The sequence below is a fragment of the Botrytis byssoidea genome (genome assembly GCF_014898295.1).
Source record: "Botrytis byssoidea strain MUCL 94 chromosome Unknown BBYS_004, whole genome shotgun sequence".
Taxonomy (NCBI): domain Eukaryota; kingdom Fungi; phylum Ascomycota; class Leotiomycetes; order Helotiales; family Sclerotiniaceae; genus Botrytis; species Botrytis byssoidea.
This window is the reverse complement of record NW_024065845.1, coordinates 1,879,860-1,903,925: the sequence shown is the minus strand read 5'-3', so window position 1 is coordinate 1,903,925 and position 24,066 is coordinate 1,879,860. Positions and strand designations below refer to the sequence as shown.

The 24,066-nt window shown below is 41.1% G+C and overlaps 8 protein-coding genes across 8 annotated transcripts; 3 read left to right on the top strand and 5 right to left on the bottom strand.

Annotated features, from left to right (window-relative positions):
- Positions 1 to 1,411: 1,411 nt before the first annotated feature.
- EAE97_002686 (uncharacterized protein) lies at positions 1,412 to 2,664 on the bottom strand (the record flags this gene model as incomplete). The annotated part of the gene is made up of 2 exons (XM_038873198.1): positions 1,412 to 1,894; positions 1,963 to 2,664. The coding sequence occupies 2 exons, from the start codon at positions 2,662 to 2,664 to the stop codon at positions 1,412 to 1,414; spliced, it is 1,185 nt and encodes a 394-aa protein (XP_038736404.1).
- A 1,500-nt stretch (positions 2,665 to 4,164) lies between these two features.
- On the bottom strand, positions 4,165 to 4,389 carry EAE97_002685 (uncharacterized protein; the record flags this gene model as incomplete). The annotated part of the gene is made up of 1 exon (XM_038873197.1): positions 4,165 to 4,389. The coding sequence occupies one exon, from the start codon at positions 4,387 to 4,389 to the stop codon at positions 4,165 to 4,167; it is 225 nt and encodes a 74-aa protein (XP_038736403.1).
- Positions 4,390 to 6,941: 2,552 nt separating this feature from the next.
- EAE97_002684 (uncharacterized protein) lies at positions 6,942 to 8,118 on the top strand (the record flags this gene model as incomplete). The annotated part of the gene is made up of 2 exons (XM_038873196.1): positions 6,942 to 7,344; positions 7,448 to 8,118. The coding sequence occupies 2 exons, from the start codon at positions 6,942 to 6,944 to the stop codon at positions 8,116 to 8,118; spliced, it is 1,074 nt and encodes a 357-aa protein (XP_038736402.1).
- A 1,749-nt stretch (positions 8,119 to 9,867) lies between these two features.
- Positions 9,868 to 10,670, bottom strand: EAE97_002683 (uncharacterized protein; the record flags this gene model as incomplete). The annotated part of the gene is given in 4 exon segments (XM_038873195.1): positions 9,868 to 10,201; positions 10,216 to 10,273; positions 10,293 to 10,364; positions 10,433 to 10,670. The coding sequence occupies 4 exon segments, from the start codon at positions 10,668 to 10,670 to the stop codon at positions 9,868 to 9,870; spliced, it is 702 nt and encodes a 233-aa protein (XP_038736401.1).
- A 1,809-nt stretch (positions 10,671 to 12,479) lies between these two features.
- EAE97_002682 (uncharacterized protein) lies at positions 12,480 to 13,502 on the bottom strand (the record flags this gene model as incomplete). The annotated part of the gene is made up of 5 exons (XM_038873194.1): positions 12,480 to 12,837; positions 12,901 to 12,970; positions 13,064 to 13,270; positions 13,339 to 13,347; positions 13,400 to 13,502. The coding sequence occupies 5 exons, from the start codon at positions 13,500 to 13,502 to the stop codon at positions 12,480 to 12,482; spliced, it is 747 nt and encodes a 248-aa protein (XP_038736400.1).
- Positions 13,503 to 14,390: 888 nt separating this feature from the next.
- EAE97_002681 (uncharacterized protein) lies at positions 14,391 to 16,603 on the bottom strand. The gene is made up of 2 exons (XM_038873193.1): positions 15,910 to 16,603; positions 14,391 to 15,792 (listed from the first exon to the last, which is right to left on the bottom strand). Exons 1-2 carry the CDS (start codon positions 16,163 to 16,165, stop codon positions 14,693 to 14,695), a joined length of 1,356 nt encoding a protein of 451 aa, XP_038736399.1. The 5' UTR covers positions 16,166 to 16,603; the 3' UTR covers positions 14,391 to 14,692.
- An 83-nt stretch (positions 16,604 to 16,686) lies between these two features.
- Positions 16,687 to 19,922, top strand: EAE97_002680 (uncharacterized protein). The gene is made up of 4 exons (XM_038873192.1): positions 16,687 to 17,589; positions 17,780 to 18,690; positions 18,802 to 19,510; positions 19,563 to 19,922. The coding sequence occupies exons 1-4, from the start codon at positions 16,963 to 16,965 to the stop codon at positions 19,641 to 19,643; spliced, it is 2,328 nt and encodes a 775-aa protein (XP_038736398.1). The 5' UTR covers positions 16,687 to 16,962; the 3' UTR covers positions 19,644 to 19,922.
- Positions 19,923 to 20,234: 312 nt separating this feature from the next.
- Positions 20,235 to 21,984, top strand: EAE97_002679 (uncharacterized protein; the record flags this gene model as incomplete). The annotated part of the gene is made up of 6 exons (XM_038873191.1): positions 20,235 to 20,456; positions 20,478 to 20,746; positions 20,841 to 21,203; positions 21,258 to 21,779; positions 21,813 to 21,878; positions 21,900 to 21,984. 6 exons carry the CDS (start codon positions 20,235 to 20,237, stop codon positions 21,982 to 21,984), a joined length of 1,527 nt encoding a protein of 508 aa, XP_038736397.1.
- Between the last annotated feature and the right edge of the window lie 2,082 nt (positions 21,985 to 24,066).

Here is a 24,066-nt window from a genome sequence, read left to right as displayed (position 1 = left end):
TATATAACTCTACATTTAGGTTTAAAATACAATTATGAGTAGGATAGGAGGAAGACTCCTAAAAGACGAAAAATATTCGTGAGGTTCACTAATAATGCTACGATGGGTTTGTATATTACTGTGTAATCTAAATAAGGTCGCGGTCATACGTGAGAAACCCAAAAATGTGTGCGTTGAATCCAAGGAAATCAACATAGTAAGAAACGTTGAATTACTCGAGATGCTTTTTCAAAATCTCATCTTATCCCACTCAAGAACCTCCTATGCCTATTCCCCATTCTACAAGTCCTCCATAATCCAAAAATCTCCTTCTCCCCATCTACACCCCCCTCCTCCCCACACCCACAACTGCCACCCCCTTTAAAACCCCCTCCCCCTCCTCCCCTTCCCCTCCTCCCCTTCATCCCTCTCTTCCCCTCCCCTCCCCATCCACCATCCACTAAAAAATACCCCCCTCCCCCCTCCCCAACCCCAAAAATCACCGAAACAAAAAACCACAAAAATCACAGAACCCCTAGCATTCACCCACCCTCTAGAAATAGCTTCCTTTCGCCAAGAGAATTGCCGGGTTCGGGTGACGAGATCCGTCGCGCTTCCCCTTTCATTCGGCTGTGAGAAGATCTACAACTTGGTACTCGGAAAGATCTGGGGAGCTAGGTAAAGTTCGAGAACTAGGTAGTTTTTGATTGAATTATTGGCTTGACTTTAAAGATTTATCCACTCATGCGAAAGATGCAGCAATTTGTAAGAGTTGTGGCCTCAGCTTATCGCACACCACCTTATTTCGTGATAAAATCCCTACAAAAAAGCTGTTTTTTCATATAAATTAATTTCTTTAATTATTTCATTAAATATTAAATTATTGATTTGAAAATTTGATATATAAAAAATATTAATATTTTAAATCTAAAAAAATAAATAGAATATTTTTAATAATTTTTTTTGGAAAAATTGTTGATTTTTAAAATTGAAATTTTTCAAAAATTATTATATATAACACTTTTATTATACAAAAAAATTAATTTTTTTGAAATTTTTGAAAATTTTGATTTCAAAGATTTACAATTTCTTCAAAAAAATTATTAAAAATATTCTATTTATTTTTTTTAAATTATTTTATTAAATTATTATTATAAATATCTATTCAAAAAATTTATTTTATTTTTTGATTGAAATAATATATAATTCAAAAGTTGAAGAAATAAGGGTTTTTGGTGTGTTTTTGCTTAGTGTGCGATAAGCTGAGGCTACAACTCTTACATCGAAACACATTTATTTTGCGCTCTAAACCCTTGAAATCCAAACAACCGTTCAATCAATAAAAAGTACCATGAGGTATAGAATTCACAATTTATTAAACTTCAATTATACTGTACAAACAACCAAAAAGTCATGTGAATTATCCACCACATTAAACAACCCTATTAACCTCGTTCGTCTCCATTGGACCGGTTGTAACTGAAGTTCCTGCAGCACTAGGAGCATAGCTTCCTGGTATTTCTTGTCCACTACTGATCCTACTCTCACCAATTTCCGATTGAACTCCTTCATTACGATATCCATCCTCAGTACCAACAACGGAACCTTCTACATTTTGAACTTGTTGATGTTCAACACCTTCCTGACGCATCGCACCAGAATCTAAGTTACCATGTGACTGAACTTCTTCCTCATCAAATTGCCAATCTCGAAGATCATCCTCGGCATCATTGAGGATTTGTCTAGCTTGTTCAGTGTGTTCGAAAGCTGGACGAATATTTCCTGGTACAATTGGTGTATCATCAAGAAGATTGAGGAGCCGACGCCCATGACGAGCGAGGATAATCTGTTTCTCTGCTCTTTCAATAGTGGCTGCAAATTCAGCATCATATGCTTCCTTGATCTTCTTTCTTGTCTATAGTTATTTTGTCAGTAAACTTGGCTTTTCTCTACCATTCACGGCTTCAAAACGACAAAACTTACAATATTTGTTAATTGAGCCTCAGCAACCAATTGTTCCGCTTCTGCTCGGACCAGCTCTTGCTCCAATGTGACCAATGTAGCACTTTGAGGCTCCTTGGCTCGTAATTTAGAAATTTGCTCTACCAACTTATGTTTATGATCCCGACTTGGTTGAACACTCTTCTCGGTATTTCGAATCGCCTTCAACACTCCTCTTGAATCATCCAAACTATGTGCATAATAATCTTCTTGGTCACCTAGTTCGCTCAATAAAACCCCAATCTTATCCGAGATTTCCGAAATCGCATCATCTTCAGTGGATTCACCCCATTCGGAAAGTTGAGAAGCAATCGAAATACGTTCTCTACCTGCCGTTTCATATGCTGTAATAAGATTATTTTCGGTTTTGATGAGTTTGTAAAGTTTCTTCGAGAGATCTGGTTGATTGATTCCACGAAGGGAAGAGAGGGAAAAATGTTTGGAGGATGAGGTATCTTTGGTTGAGGATTTGCCTCCTGAGGAGCGAATTGATAGTGCTCGATTCCTAATAATGACAATATTAGTGACTACCATCTTAACTTGACGATCAGCGTAATTGAAAATGGGTCGAATGCCACAACGACGAGGGTGTAACCAAGGGTGATTGGGTGCGAACAGATGCTTTAACGGATTATTTTTCTCGCCAGATCCAGAACCTCTGCTGGAATTTGCCCGTCGCAACATTTTTGATCGATCTCCGTTGGGAGTTGAAGTACAGATTAAGAGATGTGAGAAACGATAAAATTGACCAATTGTACTTACATATTGATAGTTGAGCCAAATCAAGAAAGTCCTATGTTTGTTGTATCTAAAGATTGATCAGCTCTTTCCTTTTTCCTTTTATGGCGCCTTGTACTCGTAACGCAGCCCGTATCTGAGCAGCGAATACTTTCAAGATATGAATATAGATCTAAAAACTAAAGGATCTCAATCTGGATACTTCCCAGATTTTATCTCGATGTGTGATTGCTTCATTTTAACCGTCGCATGAATAGTATCATGAATAGTATCATGAACAATATAGATACGTAGGGAAAAATAGAAGGATATCTCTTGCGACGAAAGGACAGGGGAGAACAAACCTTGCAAGTTGAACTATGCCACTTCACCTAACTATTTGAAAGCTCGTCGGATATACTCTATGTATGTATGTAAAGACCAGGTATAACGTAGATTAAAGTTGAGGATATACTCCACGATAGTCGACCAGGTTCGAGAATTAATATAAATTATAATTATTCAGTTGATGATAATGAAAACCGTCATGATTGATAACAAGGATAATTGAAGCAAAGAAAGCTTCTTGATGCAGGTTATTGTGATTGTTACCCCACCATTAATATTGACGTCATATCTAGTAGTTAATGTTAGTTATCGTCTGAATTGCTGAGATGATGGTGATGACTAAGATGACTAATCTTATTGCATTGAAGCATGGTAAAATTCAAGATTTGGGCTTCAATCATTGTGAGATGGAATTGATTCCATAATTTGACAGGAGGAATCTGGGGAATGGATTGTGGGATCGAATGGGTAGGCAGGTATCTCTTGTAGTGAAACATATGAAGAAAGAATAGGAAATATACGTTTCCCCTACTATTCACAATATTGCTATTATGTTATCCCTTCATGCAAACATTGAGATATTTACTCTGCATGATATTTCCAACACAACTTGTAGATATCACGAAAGAAAAATTAATCACACATGCATAATAGTACCTGTCTCGATATTCATTCTACAATATCATCCAAGATCACAAATCATCAATGCAATACCCGTTCACCTCACCATCTCATCAAAGAACTCCCACCCCAGGTGAACAAGCAAAACTCCACAGGGTAAACTCCCATATTTTGTATCTCCTTTGACATTATCATACAATTAAACCCCAGAAATCCAAAACAAAACAAAAATGATACACAAGAATCGAGATCTCATCTCACATAGCCAGCTAGATAACACTGCTAGCTCCACACACGTATACAATCATGTTCATATCGAAGATCGTCTATCCTTGTCTCTCACCACTTCCGTCCCAAGTCAACCGATCCAAACCAACCAGTACGCCAATCCTCTTACACCCATACCCATACCCATCACCATTCATCACATCATCCATCACGTCACATCGTCAATCATAAAAGATATTCCACTCCATCTCAGCCTAACTCTACACCCCCTCAATACCTCCTATAAGTCGAGCTACTATAACTCGTTCGGCTCGCTCTCGGACTAGCCGTAGTAGTAACATACGTTCGACTAACCGGTCTCGAAGAGACGGAAGTAACCGAGACGCGTCGGGGGTGGTGATGATGATGGTGACCTCGGGAAACGGGTCGAGGGGCATAGACGACTTCACGGACGACGGGCTCGCGGTAGTATTTTGTTCGGCTGGGCCAGCACATTTTGAGGGTTTCTTTGGAGGAGAGAGATGTGCTGAGTTGTGTAGGTGTGTGTGTTTATTTGTTTGGAGGTGAGTGGATATATATGTGTATGATGATTGTTGTGGCGGTTGTATGTATTGATTCTTAAATGTGATATCGGGTGAGTATCTTTGCTTCTTTGACTGAAAATTGATGCAGAGGATGAAGATTTATATATATATTGATGAAATTGAAAAGGTAGATAAAAACAAAACTACAAAATCATCCAGGGAAAAGCATACATTTTATAAACCTCTCATCCATCCCATCCCATCGCATCTCATCTCCAATCAAATAATTCAATCCAATTCATCAGATGTCATACAACATACCTAGTCACTCCATCACATCAGCCAAGTCCACGTTGCATGAGAATCTTACCACGATTCCCCATGAATATTTACCTAGCTACCGATTGGACCCTACAAAAAACCCAGCTTCTTATGACATTTTGACATTCTGACAAGAGATATCCACCAATACGACCCCACCATGGCATCGACCCCGGGATTAAAGAATCTAGAAAAATACCTAGTAACCCCAGCCCCCATCATATTGGCTGTGATGAATGATACTGAAAGTTTATCGCGGCATCTATCTATCATACTCTTCCTTCCTTGGTTGGACTGGATTGGATTGGTGGTATAGTTAAACTACCAACCGACCTAAGTAGACTATCATAAATATCAAGACGATCATCTCGAGACTCTACGCTACCATCTAGCTACTCGGTATCCTCACTCATCAATAAAAGAATTGCAAATAGTTTATCTGAGTACTCTACTTCTTAAAAAGAGGGAGTTTGAACCTTTTCTTCTTTTCCTCTCGCTAATTACTTTGCAAGATCTAAAGTCACCTACCTGCCTACCTAGTCTCCTAGTACATACCTAACTAATAAATAGACAATTAACTTTCAGGGTCAGACGTCAGGCTGCATTAGTTTCTCTATACCACCTAATAAATACCCAAGTACCTAGTACTTACCAACATATTTCCTCCTCACCGTCTCTGCTATCTCTTTCTACCTGGGTAATCTTTTCTTTTTCTCGTGAGGTAAGCGTATTATACTGCACTGCGCTTCGATAACCTACCTCATCAAATAGGTTACTTTTCTTGAAAACTCAAAATGAAAATTAAAATTAAAATCTACTCGGTGGAATATCCTTTTCGTGATGATGTATCGGTTCCAAGTCTTGAGACGAGACTGTATGTCCTGCAGCTGCATGCTGCATGTAGAATTTTCTAATTATAAGGTGGTTCTGGTTTGATTTGTTGGTATGAGGTGAGAGGAGAGAGAAGAAGAAGAAGAGGGTAAGCTGCAGAGGCTCCTTTATATGCTGATGTGGAAATTCTCAATGATGAAGGGGGTGGGAATATAGAGTCTGATGAATGGATTTATGGGTTGTTGTTATCGAAGTTGTTGTCTTGAAGGTTGTATCGAGTAGGTGCACGTGTCTGTATATGTATGTGTATATGTCATCTCGTTTTTGGCATCAAGAAATGTCAAATCACGTGATGCTACTTCTCACCAAGTAACGTTTAGTATCTTCCACTTCATCATGTTTTGAGCAGAACCGATATGTCGGGTATATTTGGCATTCAATAACTACAGAGAAACTCTTTTCACAACTCAATTGTCTCATGAAATCTCCGCCATCATTTCTTTTCGTGATGGCTTAAGAGTCATCACCAAATATCTATGGAAACTTGGTAATTGCTGTTACAATAGAAGCCGGAAATCGTGTTAGAAGAGAAGTGGTGACTATGTACCTAGTCAAGAGAGTCTGATTATGAGTCTACTAGTCAAATAGGAGGTGTAAAAACATCTCGTGTAGAAACTTTGTAGGATTTCAAGTATGAGTCTTTTGAAAAAGGTAAAAGCGAAAACAAAGATCATTTTGAATATATAGAACTTATAGTGGATGAGAGAAAAACCAGGGTTGAAAGAAAGATCACGATAGATATTCCAAGTAAAGCTGTCTCCAATGCATGCGGGAAAAGCTGAAGTCACGTGGGATCCTCAATCTGCTGAAGACCTATCATGGACTCGGAGATTAAATTCCATGATCGAAATGTTTTCATACATGCAGAAATTAGCTACATATTGAATACCCCAATCCAAAATAATTTATACCCCTAGTGCTTATCCAACATATCCGAATGCGAATGCGGGTTTCGGTTCCTCTACAAAATCCGAACCAATCGCAAAGAAACTTGACATACATATACATGGGATTTAATATCTACAATCTACCCGTCTTTCTTTGTCTATTCCTTCGACCTCTGATTGATTCAAAAATATGTTCATGATACAAAATGTCGTCCAGGCTGTGTATCGAAAATGAGAGTATAATCTACTTCTTCAATGGAATCGGAGAGATATATACACCGAATGAGTATTCAAATGAGTATTTATAAATAGCCTCATCCCATCGAGTTTAATATATCAAGCTATTCTCATCAACTACTCATCTGTCAAGTCTGCATCACTACAATTCCTTTATCCTCAATTCTACAGCATTGAATCCTCAACCATGGTTCCCCTCCCCGAAATCCACACCCAAACCTCCCATCTCCTACACTCCCATCCTTCTCCCCTAATCGCAGTCTTCGTTGGCGGCACTTCTGGAATAGGTACCCATACTGTCCTCGCTCTCGCTTCTGCCCATGCCAAAAATAGTACCCAACCTCTTCTCGTCTTCATCGTTGGAAGAAATACAGATGCAGCCACGACAATTATTGCCGAATGCAGAAAGCTTTGTCCTCATGGGGATTTTCGCTTCGTGCAAGCGAGAGATTTAAGTTTGTTGAACGATGTGGATCGCGTTTGTCAGGAGATTAGGGGGATGTTAAATGAGGGAGAAAAGGAAAAGGGAGGGAAAGCGTGGATTGATATATTGGTTATGACACAGGGGGTTCTTACATTGTCTCGGAATGGTAAGTTTGTATTTCATCTCTAGCTCTTCCTCCTGATCTCCCTCCTCTCTTAGATTCCCATTCCCTGAAATGATATCCACAACAAATCTAACATTAACAACAGCAACAAAAGAAGGTCTCGACTCCACCTACTCCCTCATGTACTACTCCCGCATGCGCTTCATCGCCCAACTTCTTCCCCTCCTCCTCTGCTCCCCCCTCCCCAGCCGCGTCATCTCAATCCTCAATCCCAAACTGCATGGTAAACTCATCCCCGACGATCTCTCTCTGCGCACACATAGTATTCTCCGCTATGCTTCTTCGCACGTCTGTTGGATGACGACATTTTTCATGGAGAAGATTGCGCAGGCGAATCCGGGGAGGATTAGTCTGATGCATGTTTATCCGGGCATAGTCATGACGGATATGTTGAAGAAGGGGGATGCACCTAGGTGGTTAAAGTGGTTGTGGAGGTTTGGGGTGGCGCCGCTGATGACGTTTTGGGAGACGAAGGGGGAGGCGTGTGGAGAGAGGATTTTGTGGCTTATGAGTGAGAGGTGGAGACCGAGGGGTATGAGTGGGGATCAGGAAGATGGTCCGCGACGTGTTGAGTTGATGAAAGCGGTAGATGGGACGCCGGGTGGGGGTATGTATAATGTTGGATCTGTGGGAGAAAGATATTCAACCCCGAAGATGTATACAAAGTACAAGGAGGATGGGGCTGCTGAAGTGATATGGAAACATACTATGGATGCTTTTAAAGTTATTGAAGAAGGTGGTATTTTTCAGAATTGATTGGCCTGATTGATTGTTATCTATTGGATTTGAATTGGGATTTAGATTTAGATTCATTAATTTATGTAGGCGTCGATCAATTTCCCAGAGGTGTTCCGAATGTATGGTTTTATCATTTATCAAAATATCCGCAAGTGTTCTTTCCATATGCTCCACGAGCTCATCACAATTACGAGCGCAACGCATCATAATCACATATATACATAAAAATACCCTCGAAACCAACAATCCTGCATGACAACTCTCAGGTACCCAATAAATCCCATCTCACAGAATCATCAACAAGTTACTCAGAGCCGATAGTATCTCCACATCGCGGTTTAAGGCGTGTTCACATATTACGTTCTCAAGATCTTCGAAGTAGGTATCGTCCTTAACCACGCACTATACTTCCAATCTCTCACTTATTCATCACTTCATCCGTCCATCTATGAATTTCTTCATCGACGTGATGGAACATCTACAAATCGTTTTTATTTTAAGTCTCAGTTTGTTAATTCAGATCAATCTAAACTCTGTCACAAACTTCGGTCATCATGAAGCACCTAGTCAAGGTATTGTACAGACGTTTTCAATGGGCTTAATTAATCCATATCGCAAATTCCAGTTTGAGAATCAGAGACTTATAATTTTAGACTCGGTAACGTTCAGATGAGTCAGTAACCTTACTATGAATTCTAGATAATTCCTTTTTTTTTTCAATTCGGAAATTGTATACTGAACAATCACCCGTTTCCAAGACTAGTATGTAAACTATATTCAACAATCCCCTTGTCAATAGCATAACCTCCATAAACTCCTCCGTCCAAATATAAACCACCCCCCTCTCCCCATCCCCTCCATCATCGCAATCAAACAGCCGACTATAATTTTAGTATCTCAATCTCAGCAATTTTATCCACCATAAAATGCCACTCTTAATCTTCTCGTTTTCTTCTTCCTCGCTGTGTGATATCCCTGCATATGAAGAGGGATTCGTCGCGGGAATCGAGGGAAGTGGGATCTGGCATATTTGTGTTTATCAATGAGAATGGCGAGGGTGGTGGATGTGTGTTTTGTCGCATGTCGGTTGGGATGTAGATTGAAAGTACTGGGAGATTCGTGGGTGGTGTGGAGGAGCTTGGGGTGGATTAAGGTGCTTTATTGGTGTTGATATTGGTGGTGGAACCTGGGAGCTTTGGTTTCGGAAATTTGGAACTTGTTAAATTATAGTTTTTAAGCAGTATACTGGAGTGGATAGGAACTGGTGGTTTGAATAATGGAATAGAGAGAGAGATGAAAGCTGTTTGAGTTTCTTTCTTTCTGTTATAAACTTATTTGGGTCTTAGGTGTAGGTGATATCCAGGGGAAGTTTTGTGTTCGTAGTTGATGTAGTATCTAGATTGGTGTGTGAGTTCTTCGCGATACAGGATTTGAAATTCATGCTATAGACGTGGGAGATCTCACTTTGTTATAGCTGTTATCTGACGAAGTATTACTGGTTGTCTCATTGAAATGTATAAGTCTGCTTGATCTAGTAAAGGATTATTAATCTCTGAGGTTTATTTACTGCAACTTACATACTCAGATTTTACAAAGAAGGAATTATCAAGTTCTTATACTCGTTGCAATGAAACATCTTTAATGCTTAAAGTGCGAAACTTTTTCTATTACTATATTACTTTCTCCATAGAAATCCGACTTATCATTTTCAAATACAATAGATATACTAACAAATAGTCGAAAATTCTGGCATCTACATACACCAGTTCAAAGATGTGTTTCCAACATCTGTAAATCAAATCTCGCCCTTTCCCGCTTCAACTTCAAGCCCATCAACCGTCTCTCGATCAATGTCACACCATCCTGAATCTCATTCTTGATTCTGTGTGAAGAATCTACCTCGAACATAACCCCGGTCTGAATTGTATGCAAATTTAACAATCTCTCGCACTCCGTCGTGAAATCCAGAGTCGTAGCTTTTCCCGCAATTCGAAAGAATGAGCTAGTATCCACTAGAGACTGTGCCACATCTAATGGCCAGATATCTTTTTGCGAAGCTGCGGAAATTAAACCGTCGAGAACAACTCTATCGCATCTCCTCCTGTGTCGTTAGACCTCGAGTACATCTTCTTGTGATTCACTTCTGCCGATGGCTCTGCAGAATCGATAAGTGCTTTCGGTGTGGTGCTCACGTGTGGCAATCATCTGTCTGATGATTTCGATTACGCGTGTGATTTTTTCACGTTTTGCCCTCTCAAGTTTTTCTAAAAGACATGTGTTAGTGAGATGTATTTGAAGTGAGAAGAGGAGTTGGGGCTGGAAGGTCACTTACGAATGCTACTGTGTAGAATCGGTAAATCGACAGGGAAACTTGCCACGGAATCGATAATGCTTCCAACAGTTTTGTATTGCATTTGGCGAGTGACCTGTTGGAATTCGTCCTCCATGTTGAATACCCAAGCGATGAAGAAGAGGAAGGGTAAATCAGATAAACGGTGATCAATAATCGGGCTTGCATGGAAATATGAACGTGCCCATTTTGCTATGATTAAATTGGTGGCCTCGTGCATTTGATATTTGTCAACCAGAATCACCGCCTAACCGAGACAATCGATAGTTGACAGTGGATGAAAGTCGGAATGGTAATGACGTCCATGTATCAAAAGTACAAGGATCGTCATGATTTCAGTATCGTCTTCTGGAAGTGAAATCTCTACTTTTCCAACGTGGGAGAGAGTTGTTCCTTCGTTGTAGACGTTGGGCCTGAGCATCGCTTTAAAGACGGCAGATGCGAGACCAAGATGTTTCGAGGAGCATAGGATCTTGATTTTGTTGACTTGTCCTGCTTCGGTTGGTTCGAGAAGGAGTAAGACATCTCCCTCGGGATCTGCAACTATTGTTTGTGCAGAGGTGGTTGGTGTAGAAGACATGTTTGAGTTGCTGACTACTTGGAGGTTGAGGAGGATAAATAATTAAAGTTGGATAGTAAAGTAATGGTTGGGTACTTGTATATTATACAAGAAAACCTCACAAAAATATTGAAGATGTAAAGAACTGCGGAAACTGCTTGTACATGAGAAGATGTGGATGTGGAAAAGGATGAAGTATCCGAGTGAAAATTTGAAGATTGAAATGCCTAGGCATTGAAGAAGGTACAGTATTAGTTGCCATCAAAACGAAATAAGTCACTAGCTGAGCAAGCAGTATAACTGGTTGATAAGTCGAATCAAGTGAATATTCGGCAGCAATCTCCTGTCATATGATAAGTTTTGTGAATACATTCACATTTTTGGACTCACTTAATTAAATCAGTATCATTTCGGAAATTATTTACTGTGAATTTAAGAAAGGTAGGATATATTATTCAATTTGAAGGAAGATAATAAGAAAGAGTTAATGAAATCTTTCAGAGTCAAAAGAATGTTCTCATTTTGCTTGTATTTTGATAAGTCTCTAACAGAAAGCTGTCTATATATTTCGAGAGGTTTTGACAACTATCTAATTACAATCATATATATTTGGAAGTGGAAAAATGAATGAGAGAGTAATATTGATGAGAAAGAAGGAAGAGATTCTCTTTTAAGGTATAAATGTGAGCACCAAACAGGACAACTTTTATCATTGGACTCATCAACAAATTGATCAAACAACATTTTCTCAAGGAACAAACTCAGATTACTTTTTATGTTTTCATTCACAATATATTCGACCAAGTTTGAATCTGCAAACGCTATCGTCATGGTGTGTCTCTTGGTTTTTTGAATATCTAAAGACATGAAATCTCAGACACGTGCTGACTACTAGATTCAATGAGAACAAGGAAATGAAGTCGAATCGATTTCCAATTGGATTCTAGATAAAATCTATTATCATTGTATTTGCCAAATGAAAACTATTTACGTTGCTTTGGAGCATATTTGACTGAGTATGTACATCTAGTATGCTCAACATATGTGATGACTCAGGTTAGTTATATCTTATACGCTCATCAATAAGCTTAGATTTTATTATGGCATCACTTCTGTCATGAAAAAATTTCACATTTTGCTTGTGTCCCACTGAAAGTGTTTGGATCTTTCAGTCATTGAATTTCTAATATTCAAATGCTGTATGAAATGGAGCTTGTTGGTAATAATTTCGATTGAATAACCGCCAAACCAATGTCATCAGTCTTCCTGACAGTGAAATCATAAGAAGCCATCATCAAACTACATGTAGTCATATCGGCTAGATAATCTGGACATCCAAGCTAACATCAACATATGTACAAATATATCGCATGCCTTACTAGTCCAACGATTCCGCTATTCACCACCACAAATATACTCTCCATCTCATCTCATCTCATCCCCGCTCACCACCATCTTCATCCCTCCCATCTAGCAAGTAAACACTGCCGGTCCCGGAATCGTATATGGCTGAACTGCATACATATCATAAACAATTCCGGGATCTGTCGCCTTATAAACACCTGGGATAGCAACCTTGATACTAGGACCCGTACTTGTTCCACTCCCCGTAACTTGTATCTGATGACAACTTGGGTAGAATTGTACACCTGGATATGTCCACGCGGCATGCAACGCAAGAATTTCATGACGAACAATATATGAGCCAGCAGAGAGACAGGAGGGGATAGTGTAAGAGTAAGAATTTCCGGCGGTCTTGAGGGGCGTGTCGCCCCAGACAGTGGTGTTGCCGATGCGTCCGGTGGCTTGGATTTTAAACCAAACGGCGCTGTGGGGGGTGTTGTTAGTGGGAGGTGAGGATTTGAATGGGAAAGAGGCAAGAGAAACTCACTCAGTGCCTGGGAGATAGTTACTACATCCTGCAGCGGGACATTTCGCCATGTAAGTAATTACTGGACCGGCTTCACAAATCTTAGTTAGTATTTCTACATCTAATCAACGATCTTCTATATCTTCCTTTACAACTCAAGGAAAATTAAATCATAAGAACTTACAATGACTATCCGGCCACAGGGTCCATCTCAAACTAACCGTACTCCCAGCCGCAACCGGACCCGCAGTCAAATTCGCAGGTTTAGAACCAACAATACCTCCTTCGGTATAACCACCACATTGAAGATCAATAAGCGTAAGATCAGTGATGGGACCATTGCCCTGAACAGGACGAATGATACGTGGGGGTGGTGTAGCATAGTAAGGATCTGAATTGGGCTTTGGAAGAGGAGACTACGTCAATAGGATACATATCGGCAGTTTGACAGAGGCTTACTTGAAAACCCTGTGATAAAATATGTTAGCTTGAATCTCATGCGTGATTGAGAAGAAAAGACTTGCAGTATAGAGAATCCCATTAATCGTCACATTGTCCACATATCCATGGGCCGCAACCGTCGCCACAAAAACGAGAAGATTCGAGAGAGTTTTCAAATGCATTGTGACTCTTTGAAGCAAGCGAGCAAGTACAGAAGAAGAAGCCGATTTCTCATGATCCAGACTTATACACGGAAGATTCATATATTTACGACAAACCTTGAAGAAAAATGAGAAGAAATCAACACATGATGCATCTTCGACGTCGAACGGCCCGGAATCCCAATATCTCCCAATGCTTGCTTCAGCTAACCCTCTATCTGCATATCTCCAAGACAACGTAAGAAATCTAATGATAAGAAACACATATTCCCATCTCACATCTACAAGAAGAAGAAAAACACACCGTCGGCCAGTCTACCCGCCTCTCTATCGACACCCATCTTTCCACGAACAAGCATTCGATATATCCCAAACACAACAAAACGCGGGGAAGGAATCTTCCGCAATTCACTCTATCTCCGCCAGATATCTCCTCTGGCAATGGTATTTTTCTAGGATTGTAGGAGATAGATTCCGATAATATATTACACCGAGTCAGATGCCGCTTGGCGTGTTTCGCTTAGATGATTGTGTGACTATAATAATTATAGGCTAAATTTCATGACAGTCTTGGTTCTTTGAAGAATTAAATTTTGAACGATCTGGATTGGATCGATCAGGCATTTTTCGTCTTGTTTCTTTTCAGGTGACGTGGAGGTGTCCGAGTTGTGCGTGGTGGAATCTGGGGTACATGAGTGTGGCGCTGGATTTATTACATTGCCAAGTGATTCGGAAATGGGGTTCTCTGCAGGTTGTTCTAGACCTTTTACGATACACTGAACATCTGTTCTGTCTTTTGTGTTTTGGTTTCTCTCCATCGAGTTGTAGGATGCTTTCCCCTTTATAATCGCTCCATCCTCTCACACTGGGCTTCACTGCCTTTTGGTTCAATCATTCATTGAAAATGTCAAACTTTCGTGTAGATGAGAATTAAAAATGCCGACTATGTAATTAAGAAGTCTATTCTAAAGATGATCGTAAAATAATGAGGAGAGAAATCGTGAATTGTAGTCAAAACCCCATAAGCATTTTTCCACGCAACACAATAGCAACCGCTCTTGGGTATCTGTTGCGCCGTAGATGAATCAATCAATCTAGACATGTCAAAAGTGATCTATAGCCGTAAACAATAACCTATTCCCATTTTCGTTCTGCCCCGTCCGCCGAAGCAAAATAGCACTTTTCGTTTCTGGATATAAATATTCATGAAATCAAACCCTCTTCAGAATCCCACCTTCCACAACCTTAATCACGAGAACAAATAATCCACCAACCAACACCACGACACCACTAAAGTCCGAAACTTGATCAAAAGAATGGTAATGTTCGACAAGTGCACCATTGATAGGTGGTCCAATCAATGCTGCAAATGCCGTGACGAACATACCCATTCCCATATAGGTTCCGATGTTTTGAGGGTTCTTAGGGACCATTGCAAGACACAAAGTCACTAGTGACACGATGGCTCCTGAGCAAAATCCATAGATGGCCGCGAAAACGATGATACCGGCACTAGAAGTAATACTTTGCCAGCAAAACACTAATATTCCAGTAGAAACGCCGACCGCACACAACATATTCAGTCGACCAATTTTGTCTGCCAAAATACCGGGAATAACACGACCAAAGAAAGAAGCGCCATTCAGTATCGAAATGAGGTATGAAGCCAGCTCCGTGCTCATTCCATATTGAACGGCATAAGATGGGAGGTAAAAGATTGGAATAAATACGCCGAGCATCATCAAGAAAGCCGAGATCAGTAGAGTGATATAAGGAAGCTCCTTGAATGCCGCTGGAAGGAAAAATGATTTTTTTCGAGGGGGTAATCGCGCTCGAATAGTCGTACAAGAGATCCCAAGGACTGCAAGCATGATGAACCCTATGATCCGAACACTCCATCCGAATCCCAATTTTGGGTTTGCAAACATTTTTGCTAGGGCAATTGGAAATATAACTCCTCCCACTGAAGACCCAGCGACTGTAATGCCCATTGCCGCGCCTCTCTTTTTATTAAAGTATTGACCAACAGCTGTCATTCCAGGTGCCATGGTCATGCCAGTAGCTACACCACCGAGGATCCCTTGTGCAAGCATAAATTGATAGTACTCTTTGCAGAGACTAGTCATCATGACGCTAAATGCGTATAAAAGAGCAGCAGGCCATATAGTTCTCCCTCCATAACGATCGAAAAGTGGGCCGCCGACGGCACTTCCGCTAAAGAGAAAGAATACCTGGAGAGATCCAATCCACGATATATCGGAAGGGGTTCGATGAGAGAGTTGATGGGTTTGGTAATATTCTTGGTAAACACCTGGGTAAATAGTTAGTTGTCGCTAATTTTCAAAAATGGCGCTATTTTTAAAGGAGAGACAATGGTTGAACAATCTTGAAACATCAAACGGGAGTTGTGACGTTCGGAAAGACCTACCGAAAGCATTTATATATCCGAATGTACAGAATAAAACTCCTGCTGCTCCTGCTGCTACGGACCAAGCCTTTGCTCCTCCATCAGGAAAATCCATAATAAACGCATTTTGCTTTTCGGCTTCGCTTTGAATCGCTTCCAATCTTTCGTTCTTGGTTTCCGCCTTCTCCACTGATCTCTCGATGTCAACGTCGGAATCTACGGGTCTGCCGGTGCTTGTGGGGTCATCCTTAGCCTTATGGGTTTTGGTGGATTCCATTGTGGATAGGAAAACGCGGATATTCCGTGCTTCGCGTCGATTGTTTTGCGGGCAGGGATGATCCGGAAATTGATAGTTTCTTGGTATTGCGTCCAAACTTTGATGAAGTTACGAAGGTCAATGTTTAACAAGTTCTTAGTTGTGAGTTTGTTGATGGCCATACAAGTCTGAATAATGATCAACCACCTATCCTTTATCTTCACATTCTATCATCGTAAGATGATGACAAGGGGTGTGGACATAATCGACGACGACGCCGATCCTTCCTCTTTGCCCCGTCTTCCTCATTGAGTCGATCGGAAATGATGAGAATATGTCACGGACAATTCTTTAAATCCGGGAAGAGCGAGCTTCACGAACATGATATAGTCTGATTGGTTCAAGCTCTACAGTATCCGCCCCAGGGTTTCTTAGTAATCCTAAGCGTTTCCGTTCTGGTGTTAGCTCTTACTTTCCATCATCCGGTATTTTCGGGTGAATGGATCAATGTCCGAAATTCTTATAAAACAATCCGCTTATCTCCGCTTCTTGTATGGCATGAGGACTTATGATCACGATTCTTTTTTCCCTTATAATCCCATCTCGGTCTTTTCATTATTTCGTTTTCAATTCGACTTAATATACCGTCATAAATCCGTACAACCTCGAAATACCTACGCCTTTTTGGACAGGATCTGCTTTACATACCAATCATTTCGACCGGTTGGATCTATGAATTGACCGTCTCAATACACCCAATACACCGTCGGAATTCATTACGTCCGTCAAAAACATCCAATTCAGCTCTATTCTTTACAATGGACATCAATTCCATCGTCTTGCAAACGTCGAGAATGGAAGAGAATCAACCTCTGCCTCCTGCTCAACCCCGAAAACGTCGCAGGCCGGCCTTGTCCTGTATACAATGTCGACGTCGGAAGATTAAATGTGATCGAAACATGCCATGTGGTCAATGCGTCTCATCAAAGACATCAGCATGTCAATATAGCTCCGATCCAGCTCCACAGTCTAAAAGACCCCGGGTCAATGGGAACGGCCAATACCCTGCTACACCTTCGACCGTAGGTCACAGTCCCGCAAGTACCACCCACGCATCACCAAACTGCAATGGGGGTACAGATAATGCAACCAATGGTATCCGATCGAACTCTACAAACTTCTGGGGTGACAGTACCCCTATCGTTGAAGGGCCACTTCCACTTCGTGGGCAGGCCTTTGTACCACATCAAAACCCATCGGATCCAACTGTACAAGCTCTCCTAGACAGAGTACATAAGTTAGAACAGATCATATCTGAAACTGATGCTATGAATGATGGCCCAAATCTACTTCACGCTTCATACGTCAGAGGCCCTAGCTTGAGAGGAAGTCTTTCCAAAACAAGATTCTTTGGGCAAAGTCATTGGATAAACTCAATTGATCAAGTAGGTTAACATATTATATCCTTTCTTGGTTCGTTCCATTTTATCTCGATGCAGCAGAGTCTCTTCTTGCTTCTATCTACCGTCTTTTCCCACATGCTTCGCTTTGAACCATGGCATTTGCGTGCGCTCCAAACTAATATTCTACCACAAGCATCACTAATTACGTTAACAATTGCTAATATGTTCAAAGTCTAAACATCTGACCAAACTCAAAGAGCTTGGGCCATTAAGCAAGGGAGGAGAAGTTTACGATCTGTTGAACAAATGCAAGGCAGTGGGTAAAAAGGCAAAAGAACTCAGAGGTCCGAAATCATCGGTACCAAGTGGGTACCGCGATTTTGTCCCGGAAAAGGAGACATCGGATCGTCTTGTCAACGCGTATTTCCGAACTTTTGAATCCGCCTATCGCATCTTACATATTCCAACATTTGAAGAGGAATATGCATCGTATTGGAAGAATCCCGCGGCGGCGGATATGGCTTTTGTTATAAAATTGCTGCTCGTGATGGCCATCGGAACAAGCTTTTATGAAGATCCTATACTGCCCAGTTCTTTACATCCCAAAGCTCAACATTGGATTGCTGCGGCTCAAGCTTGGGTTTCGGGACCATCCGAAAAGCATCGCCTTAATATGGTAGGTCTACAAATCCATTGTCTACTTCTCGTAGCTCGCCAAGTAAAATCCGTTGGGGGTGATCTCACATGGATTTCCTCTGGTTCTGTCTATCACTTGGCCATGTCCTTAGGTCTCCATCGTGATCCGATACACTTTCCCAAGATGGGGCCATATTATGCAGAGATGCGGAGGCGACTTTGGGCAACAGTTTTGGAATTTTCTTTACAGTCAAGTCAAGATCTTGGAATGTCACCTTTAATCAATACACAAGATTATGATACGGAGCTACCAGCGAACATCGATGATTCGGAAATCAGTGAAACAACCAAAAAAGCACCAATATCAAAACCAGTAACGACATATACTCGAACTTCAATTCAAATATCACTTATGAGGACTTTTTGTACGAGGCTCGAAATAGCAAAGGCCGTCAATAGCTTCAGGAATGAGATCTCATACGAAGATACATTGCGTCTAGGATCCACGTAAGTACTCCCTCTTAGGAATTCGTGAATTGAGATACTTTTCGTTGTATGCAAGTTTATACTGGTCGTGGAATTTGTAGATCTTAAGGAACTAACAATAACTACTCTTAGGCTCTCAGCAGCAAGTCGTTCTAGCTCCGCATTACTACAGTCATTTCTTAGGCTCGATTCTGAACCAAAGCCGAACCCTTTCCAAATTAAGTTGCATGACTTTTACACGACCCATTTCCTCTTAGCCTTGCATAGACCTTATGCAATTAGAGCCAAGGTCAATCCAACCTATTATTTCTCTCGAAAGGTCTGCCTTGAAACCTCCTTATCTCTACTTGCGCCAGCAATATCACTTCCGGAGCAATCAAACTTATCCCAGCCTGATGATTGGACCCTACTTACTTGGACCGCATCCGGTATCACAAGGGGTACTTACATACATGCGCATATAGGTCTTGGCCTGGAACTAAACCAACAACTTGAAGAGGACCCTCCACTATCTTTATCAATCAACCCACCTCCTCCTCAACAGGTAGAACTTCTACGTGTACTTCGTAGTGGGCGCGATTGGTCCACTGAACGAATAATTAGAGGTGATACTAATATCAAGGGACATGTGTTCGTATCATGTCTTTGCGGTCAGGTTGAAGCTCTTCAGAAAGCTGCTCCTGCTGATGAGGGAATCATAACCGAGGCTAAGAAGAGTGTGAATCATTGTTTACAATTAATTACGGATAAATACAAAGAGCAGGAAACACGGATGAGTGCAGACGCAAATCGCAATTCATCGATGAACTCCGGTCTTGACGGTGTCGACTGGGGCGCAATGGTAAGTCTTTCTCTTTTATCTAACATGATGATTATGCCCTAATTCTTTCTAGATGCAAGATTCGAATGCCAACTTCGAATTGCCAGGAGAATGGGTCTTCTCTGGATGGGAGGATGGCAATTTTTTGATTTGATTTGATCGACCAACAAAGCTGTATGATTAGTTGCATTTTAGAACTGAGCCTTTATGAAGGAATCGATTATAGACTAGTAATTTTATTATCTCCTACCTGGTTGCATATAACAACGCACGTTCCGTCAGTCTTCATTTATTTACCAGAAGCTTCTAGAGGATGAAAAACAGGCAAAAAAATTATAGCTTGTCAATTCAGATGAAGACCTGAACACCCCAATATTTGACTCAGCGATCGGGAAGAATTTCATTTTTACACAGTTGGTCGCCTAGTATACTATATTGGTCCTTCGACGTCACGTGTAGTAAGCGCGAATTTTTTATTGACTAGCCCCTCCCTATTTACTGTTTACCGAGAGCACATTTCCACCTTCATTTATAATGTATTGGTGTACCGGGTAAAAGTGTAACAAATGTTTGTATTGCTTCGCCGCGGACCAACTGCGAAGCTACTGTCGTGTCCAATTCCTACTTAGCCAATATTTTCCTACGACCTAGACAGTTTCAATCCTCTTGTAAAAAAGAAAACGGACTCTTTGTGGTTCATTGAAAAGTCACAAAGTTAAAAATTCCCATTGTATTACGATCAAATATGAACGAACAACCATCCCCTGGAGAAGGGAATTCTGATTCCCACCCTGAACCGAACCCCATCAAACGACATGGCTGGCAATTTTGGGCAATTTTCCCGGGCTTGTGTCTTGCATCCGTATTGTGTGCACTTGATTCCACAATCTTATCAACCGCTTTACCTACAATTACAGCCGAATTGAAATCATCATCAAGCTACGTTTGGATAATCAATGCCTACACAGTTACTTTTACTGCTTTATAGCTATTTTATGGACAATTTGCTGATATTTTTGGGCGAAAAAGTGCAACTATCATAGCAATATGTTTTTTCCTCTTGGGTAGCGGTATTTGCACCGGGGCAGGTCATATTAGCATGCTGATTAGTGGACGAGCAGTTCAAGGGCTTGGGGGAGGTGGGTTAAGCATCTTGCCAGCAATGGTAGTTTGTGATTTGGTTTCTTTGAGAGAAAGACAAAAATATACTGGTTTGATTTATGGAGCGTCTGCTATTGGCACTTTTATTGGGCCCGTGTGAGTAATGACGTTATTCTTATCAATTTTCATAAATTGTTCTTACCGGGTTGACACCTTCGTCATTCAAATGCTAACGCATCCTCTTTGCTAGAGTCGGGGGCTCAATGGTAGAACTTATTGGATGGAGATGGATTTTCTGGCTGAATCTGCCTATCGGAGGACTGGCTTTATTTTCAGTGATTTTCTTCTTTCGAGTTTCCCACGTCCATTCTGGACCAACCATATCAAACTTAGGAAAGATTGATTACTTTGGTAACACCTTGTTGATCGGAGCAATTACCTCGATTCTGATTGCGCTGTCGGGTACCAATGTGGAAAGACCATGGGAATCTTGTCAGAGATTGCTGCCATTGTTATTGGGTCTTATGGCTCTTCCCTTATACATGATTTTTGAAAACTCGCCGTTTTGCAAGCGACCCACCACACCCTTACGACTCTTTTCTCACAGAACATCGTTTTTAGCTTTTTTGCTCACGTTTCTCCATTGAATACCCTTGTACTTGGCAAGCTATTTTCTCCCCGTTTACCTTCAAGCCGCCTTGAAAGATTCCCCGCAGGAATCGGGGATTCACACTCTCGCAGCAGCCATACCGATGATTCCGTTTGGCATTTTGGGAGGATTTTGGATTGCTAAAGTGGGACATTATAGACTCAATCAAATTTTTGGGTTTGCACTCGCTACTATTGCCGTTGGGTGCTTCGGCATTCTAGACCAAAATTCTTCCACGGCTGTTTGGGTCATATTACAGATAGTTTTCGCGGCCGGTGCTGGAATTGTGCTTACAGCTGCATTACCTGCGATACAAGCACCGCTCCCAGAATCTGACGTCGCAACCGCGACCGCAACGTGGGGATTTATTCAATGCCTGGGGTTTGTTTGTGGTGTTGCCGTACCTTCCAGTATCTTTGAAGCTAAATTCAGAAGTGTGATTTACACGATTGATGATGATAGTTTGAAGAAAGTGTTCAGAGCTGGAGGTGCTTACGAGCATGCTTCGAAGGCTTTTATCACATCTTTGTCAGAGGAATTGTAGGCGCAGGTTGTGAAACTATTCGTGGTTAGTCTGAAGCTTGTGTGGGAGGTTGAATTGGCATTTGCTATCTTTGGACTACTCGCATCCTTGTTCGTGTAAGATATTGAGCTGAGAAGTAACCTGGAGACAAGTTATGGACACGGGGAAGAGATTGAAGCTGCTAAAACTGAAAAGTCTACAATTGGCCTTCTGCAACTGTAAGCTAATATATACCTTCAGCGAGTGGTTCAATAGTAGATTTGAGCGTTGGAATGGGAGAAAGCTGAGCTTTGGGATCTATTTTGCTCATTTCATATTCGAGGGAAAGAATATCTATGTGAAAAATTCGAAGAATATGGAATGCAAATTCAACCCACAAATAGATGAATGCCACTGACGTCTAGATCGAAGGCCATATAGTTCGGATCGGAATTAATGTCGCCTAGAATTTATTTTCCCAGAGCCTTTCTATTTTTAGAGACGAATTAAGATATACAACAATAGAGACATGAAATATCCCCAGATGATGTTTTTGAGGAAATGTAGTATTCCACACTGACCAATTATCATTCTACGACCATACTGTGGAAATATTTAGATTTTAACGCGCGGTTGAGGCTGATGAAAATTAGCTCGACTGCTGACTTACAGGCGGAAACCTGTAGATGTTCATTTAGGCAGTACCGATGCTCAGCCTGATTTCTGAAAGAATGTATGCATTGAATTCTGGTAGCGATATTAATAGGAAGTAAGAAATATGTCAGCCTTGTGGTCCATCGGTGGTTCCTTGGGCCACAGGGCCCCTGCATTAATTCTGCCTTGATTAACGTCATTTTTATTTTCGTACCGCAGACTGTTTAAATTTTAGCGCTTCTGCTTCTGGCTTCTTGCTGTCTATTGGGATTTGTACTGTTGAGTATTGACAGGTGAGATGGATATACACTGCCTGAAATGTTTTGGTAATGACTTTTGTTGCATAACCGAATTTGAAATTCTATTAATATCGTTTTTGAAAGTGGCTGTGATGTCCAATTCTCTGTACTTACGGGTTTTTAGCATTTCATAGTGTTGTGCCGTATCAGTTGCTCGGTGGCATGATACATTGCTCGTAGAGAGAGAACCGGGTGGTTCGCTTGTCAGGCTCATATATTCTTTGGCAAGCTCACCAGTATCCGTCGCAAATATAGCTTTATTGTGATATCTTCGAGGACTTTTGAGGTGCAAAGCTTCACATCACCGGGCATCACTTTCAACAACGAACTCAAGTCATCCACGTTTGCTCATTCCCTCTCACCCCACCCTATTTACCATCCATCTACCAATCTGTTTGACCAAACCATGACTCTTTAGTCACATCAATACCAATTCCAAAGATTTGTTGCACATCGTACATTGGGGCTCTGGAAATACCACATTCACATCGCTTTCTCTTCAGTGAACGTTCCTTCCATCCTACTCTCGCTTAAGCTTATCAGCTTCCCTTTGTAAGATTGTCTTGCAAGCGAATCTTATCAAAGTTAAATTTAGAGATGTTGTAGCTAAGAATACAAAAAGCGTAGGATCATGCATATCATCAAATGTTCGAGAAGCCTCAAGTTCGTTTCGATAAGCGCTGTGGTGGAGGTAACTAGGTGGAGGTGTTGATGAAAGTGGGGTGAGCAGGCTTCAGGGTGAGGATTGTGGGGAACGTGGTCTCGATAACGCAATAAAAGGGGTGTGGGTGCTGTTGTTTATTTTTGGGAATTTTGTAGGTACTCTAAGATTCTTCTCGTTTTCATGGAGTGCAAAATTTGCATAGGACTGATGTGCTGAGAGATTTTAGAAGGCTGAATTTTTTCTTTCAGATAACGTGATGGTCATGTGATATTCCGTGAACAAAATCATCTAACTTCCAGCGCACTATCCTATCAATTCGGGTACATCATCACAGAAATTTTGATGCTACATCTCCAGGTTATTCCAGCAATGAGCCAGCAGATGAATCAAGACTACGTTGAAGTAATGACCCCACTTTCTTCTACACCGTCGTTCAAGACTGAGTGTTCGGGAAAAAAATGTTGGATATCCAAACACGCCCTAGGCAGGCAAAGGATTTACATTGGCAGGTCACTAGATTGATTACCGCAAGCTGTTGGGGAGCTGATCAAGGCTACTTTTCGAGGTACCTCACTTCGGTCATAAACAATCAGAGACACCGGCACACCCTCAATGGGAGTCGAAGATTGATCCACGGCAGACATTAGAGTTCATGCTGTGTGCCGGATGATTGTCAGAATGGCAAATAAAACAGTTGACTCGTTATAC

Excerpts from the sequence above, each read along its gene's own strand:
- EAE97_002681 (XM_038873193.1), bottom strand. The coding sequence starts at position 16,165 with ATGGAATCCACCAAAACCCATAAGGCTAAGGATGACCCCACAAGCACC. Across the intron at positions 15,793-15,909 it reads CGGATATATAAATGCTTTCG|GTGTTTACCAAGAATATTAC; the intron begins GTAGGTCTTTCC and ends CTATTTACCCAG.
- EAE97_002680 (XM_038873192.1), top strand. The coding sequence starts at position 16,963 with ATGGACATCAATTCCATCGTCTTGCAAACGTCGAGAATGGAAGAGAAT. Across the intron at positions 18,691-18,801 it reads ACATTGCGTCTAGGATCCAC|GCTCTCAGCAGCAAGTCGTT; the intron begins GTAAGTACTCCC and ends AACTACTCTTAG. Across the intron at positions 19,511-19,562 it reads GTGTCGACTGGGGCGCAATG|ATGCAAGATTCGAATGCCAA; the intron begins GTAAGTCTTTCT and ends AATTCTTTCTAG.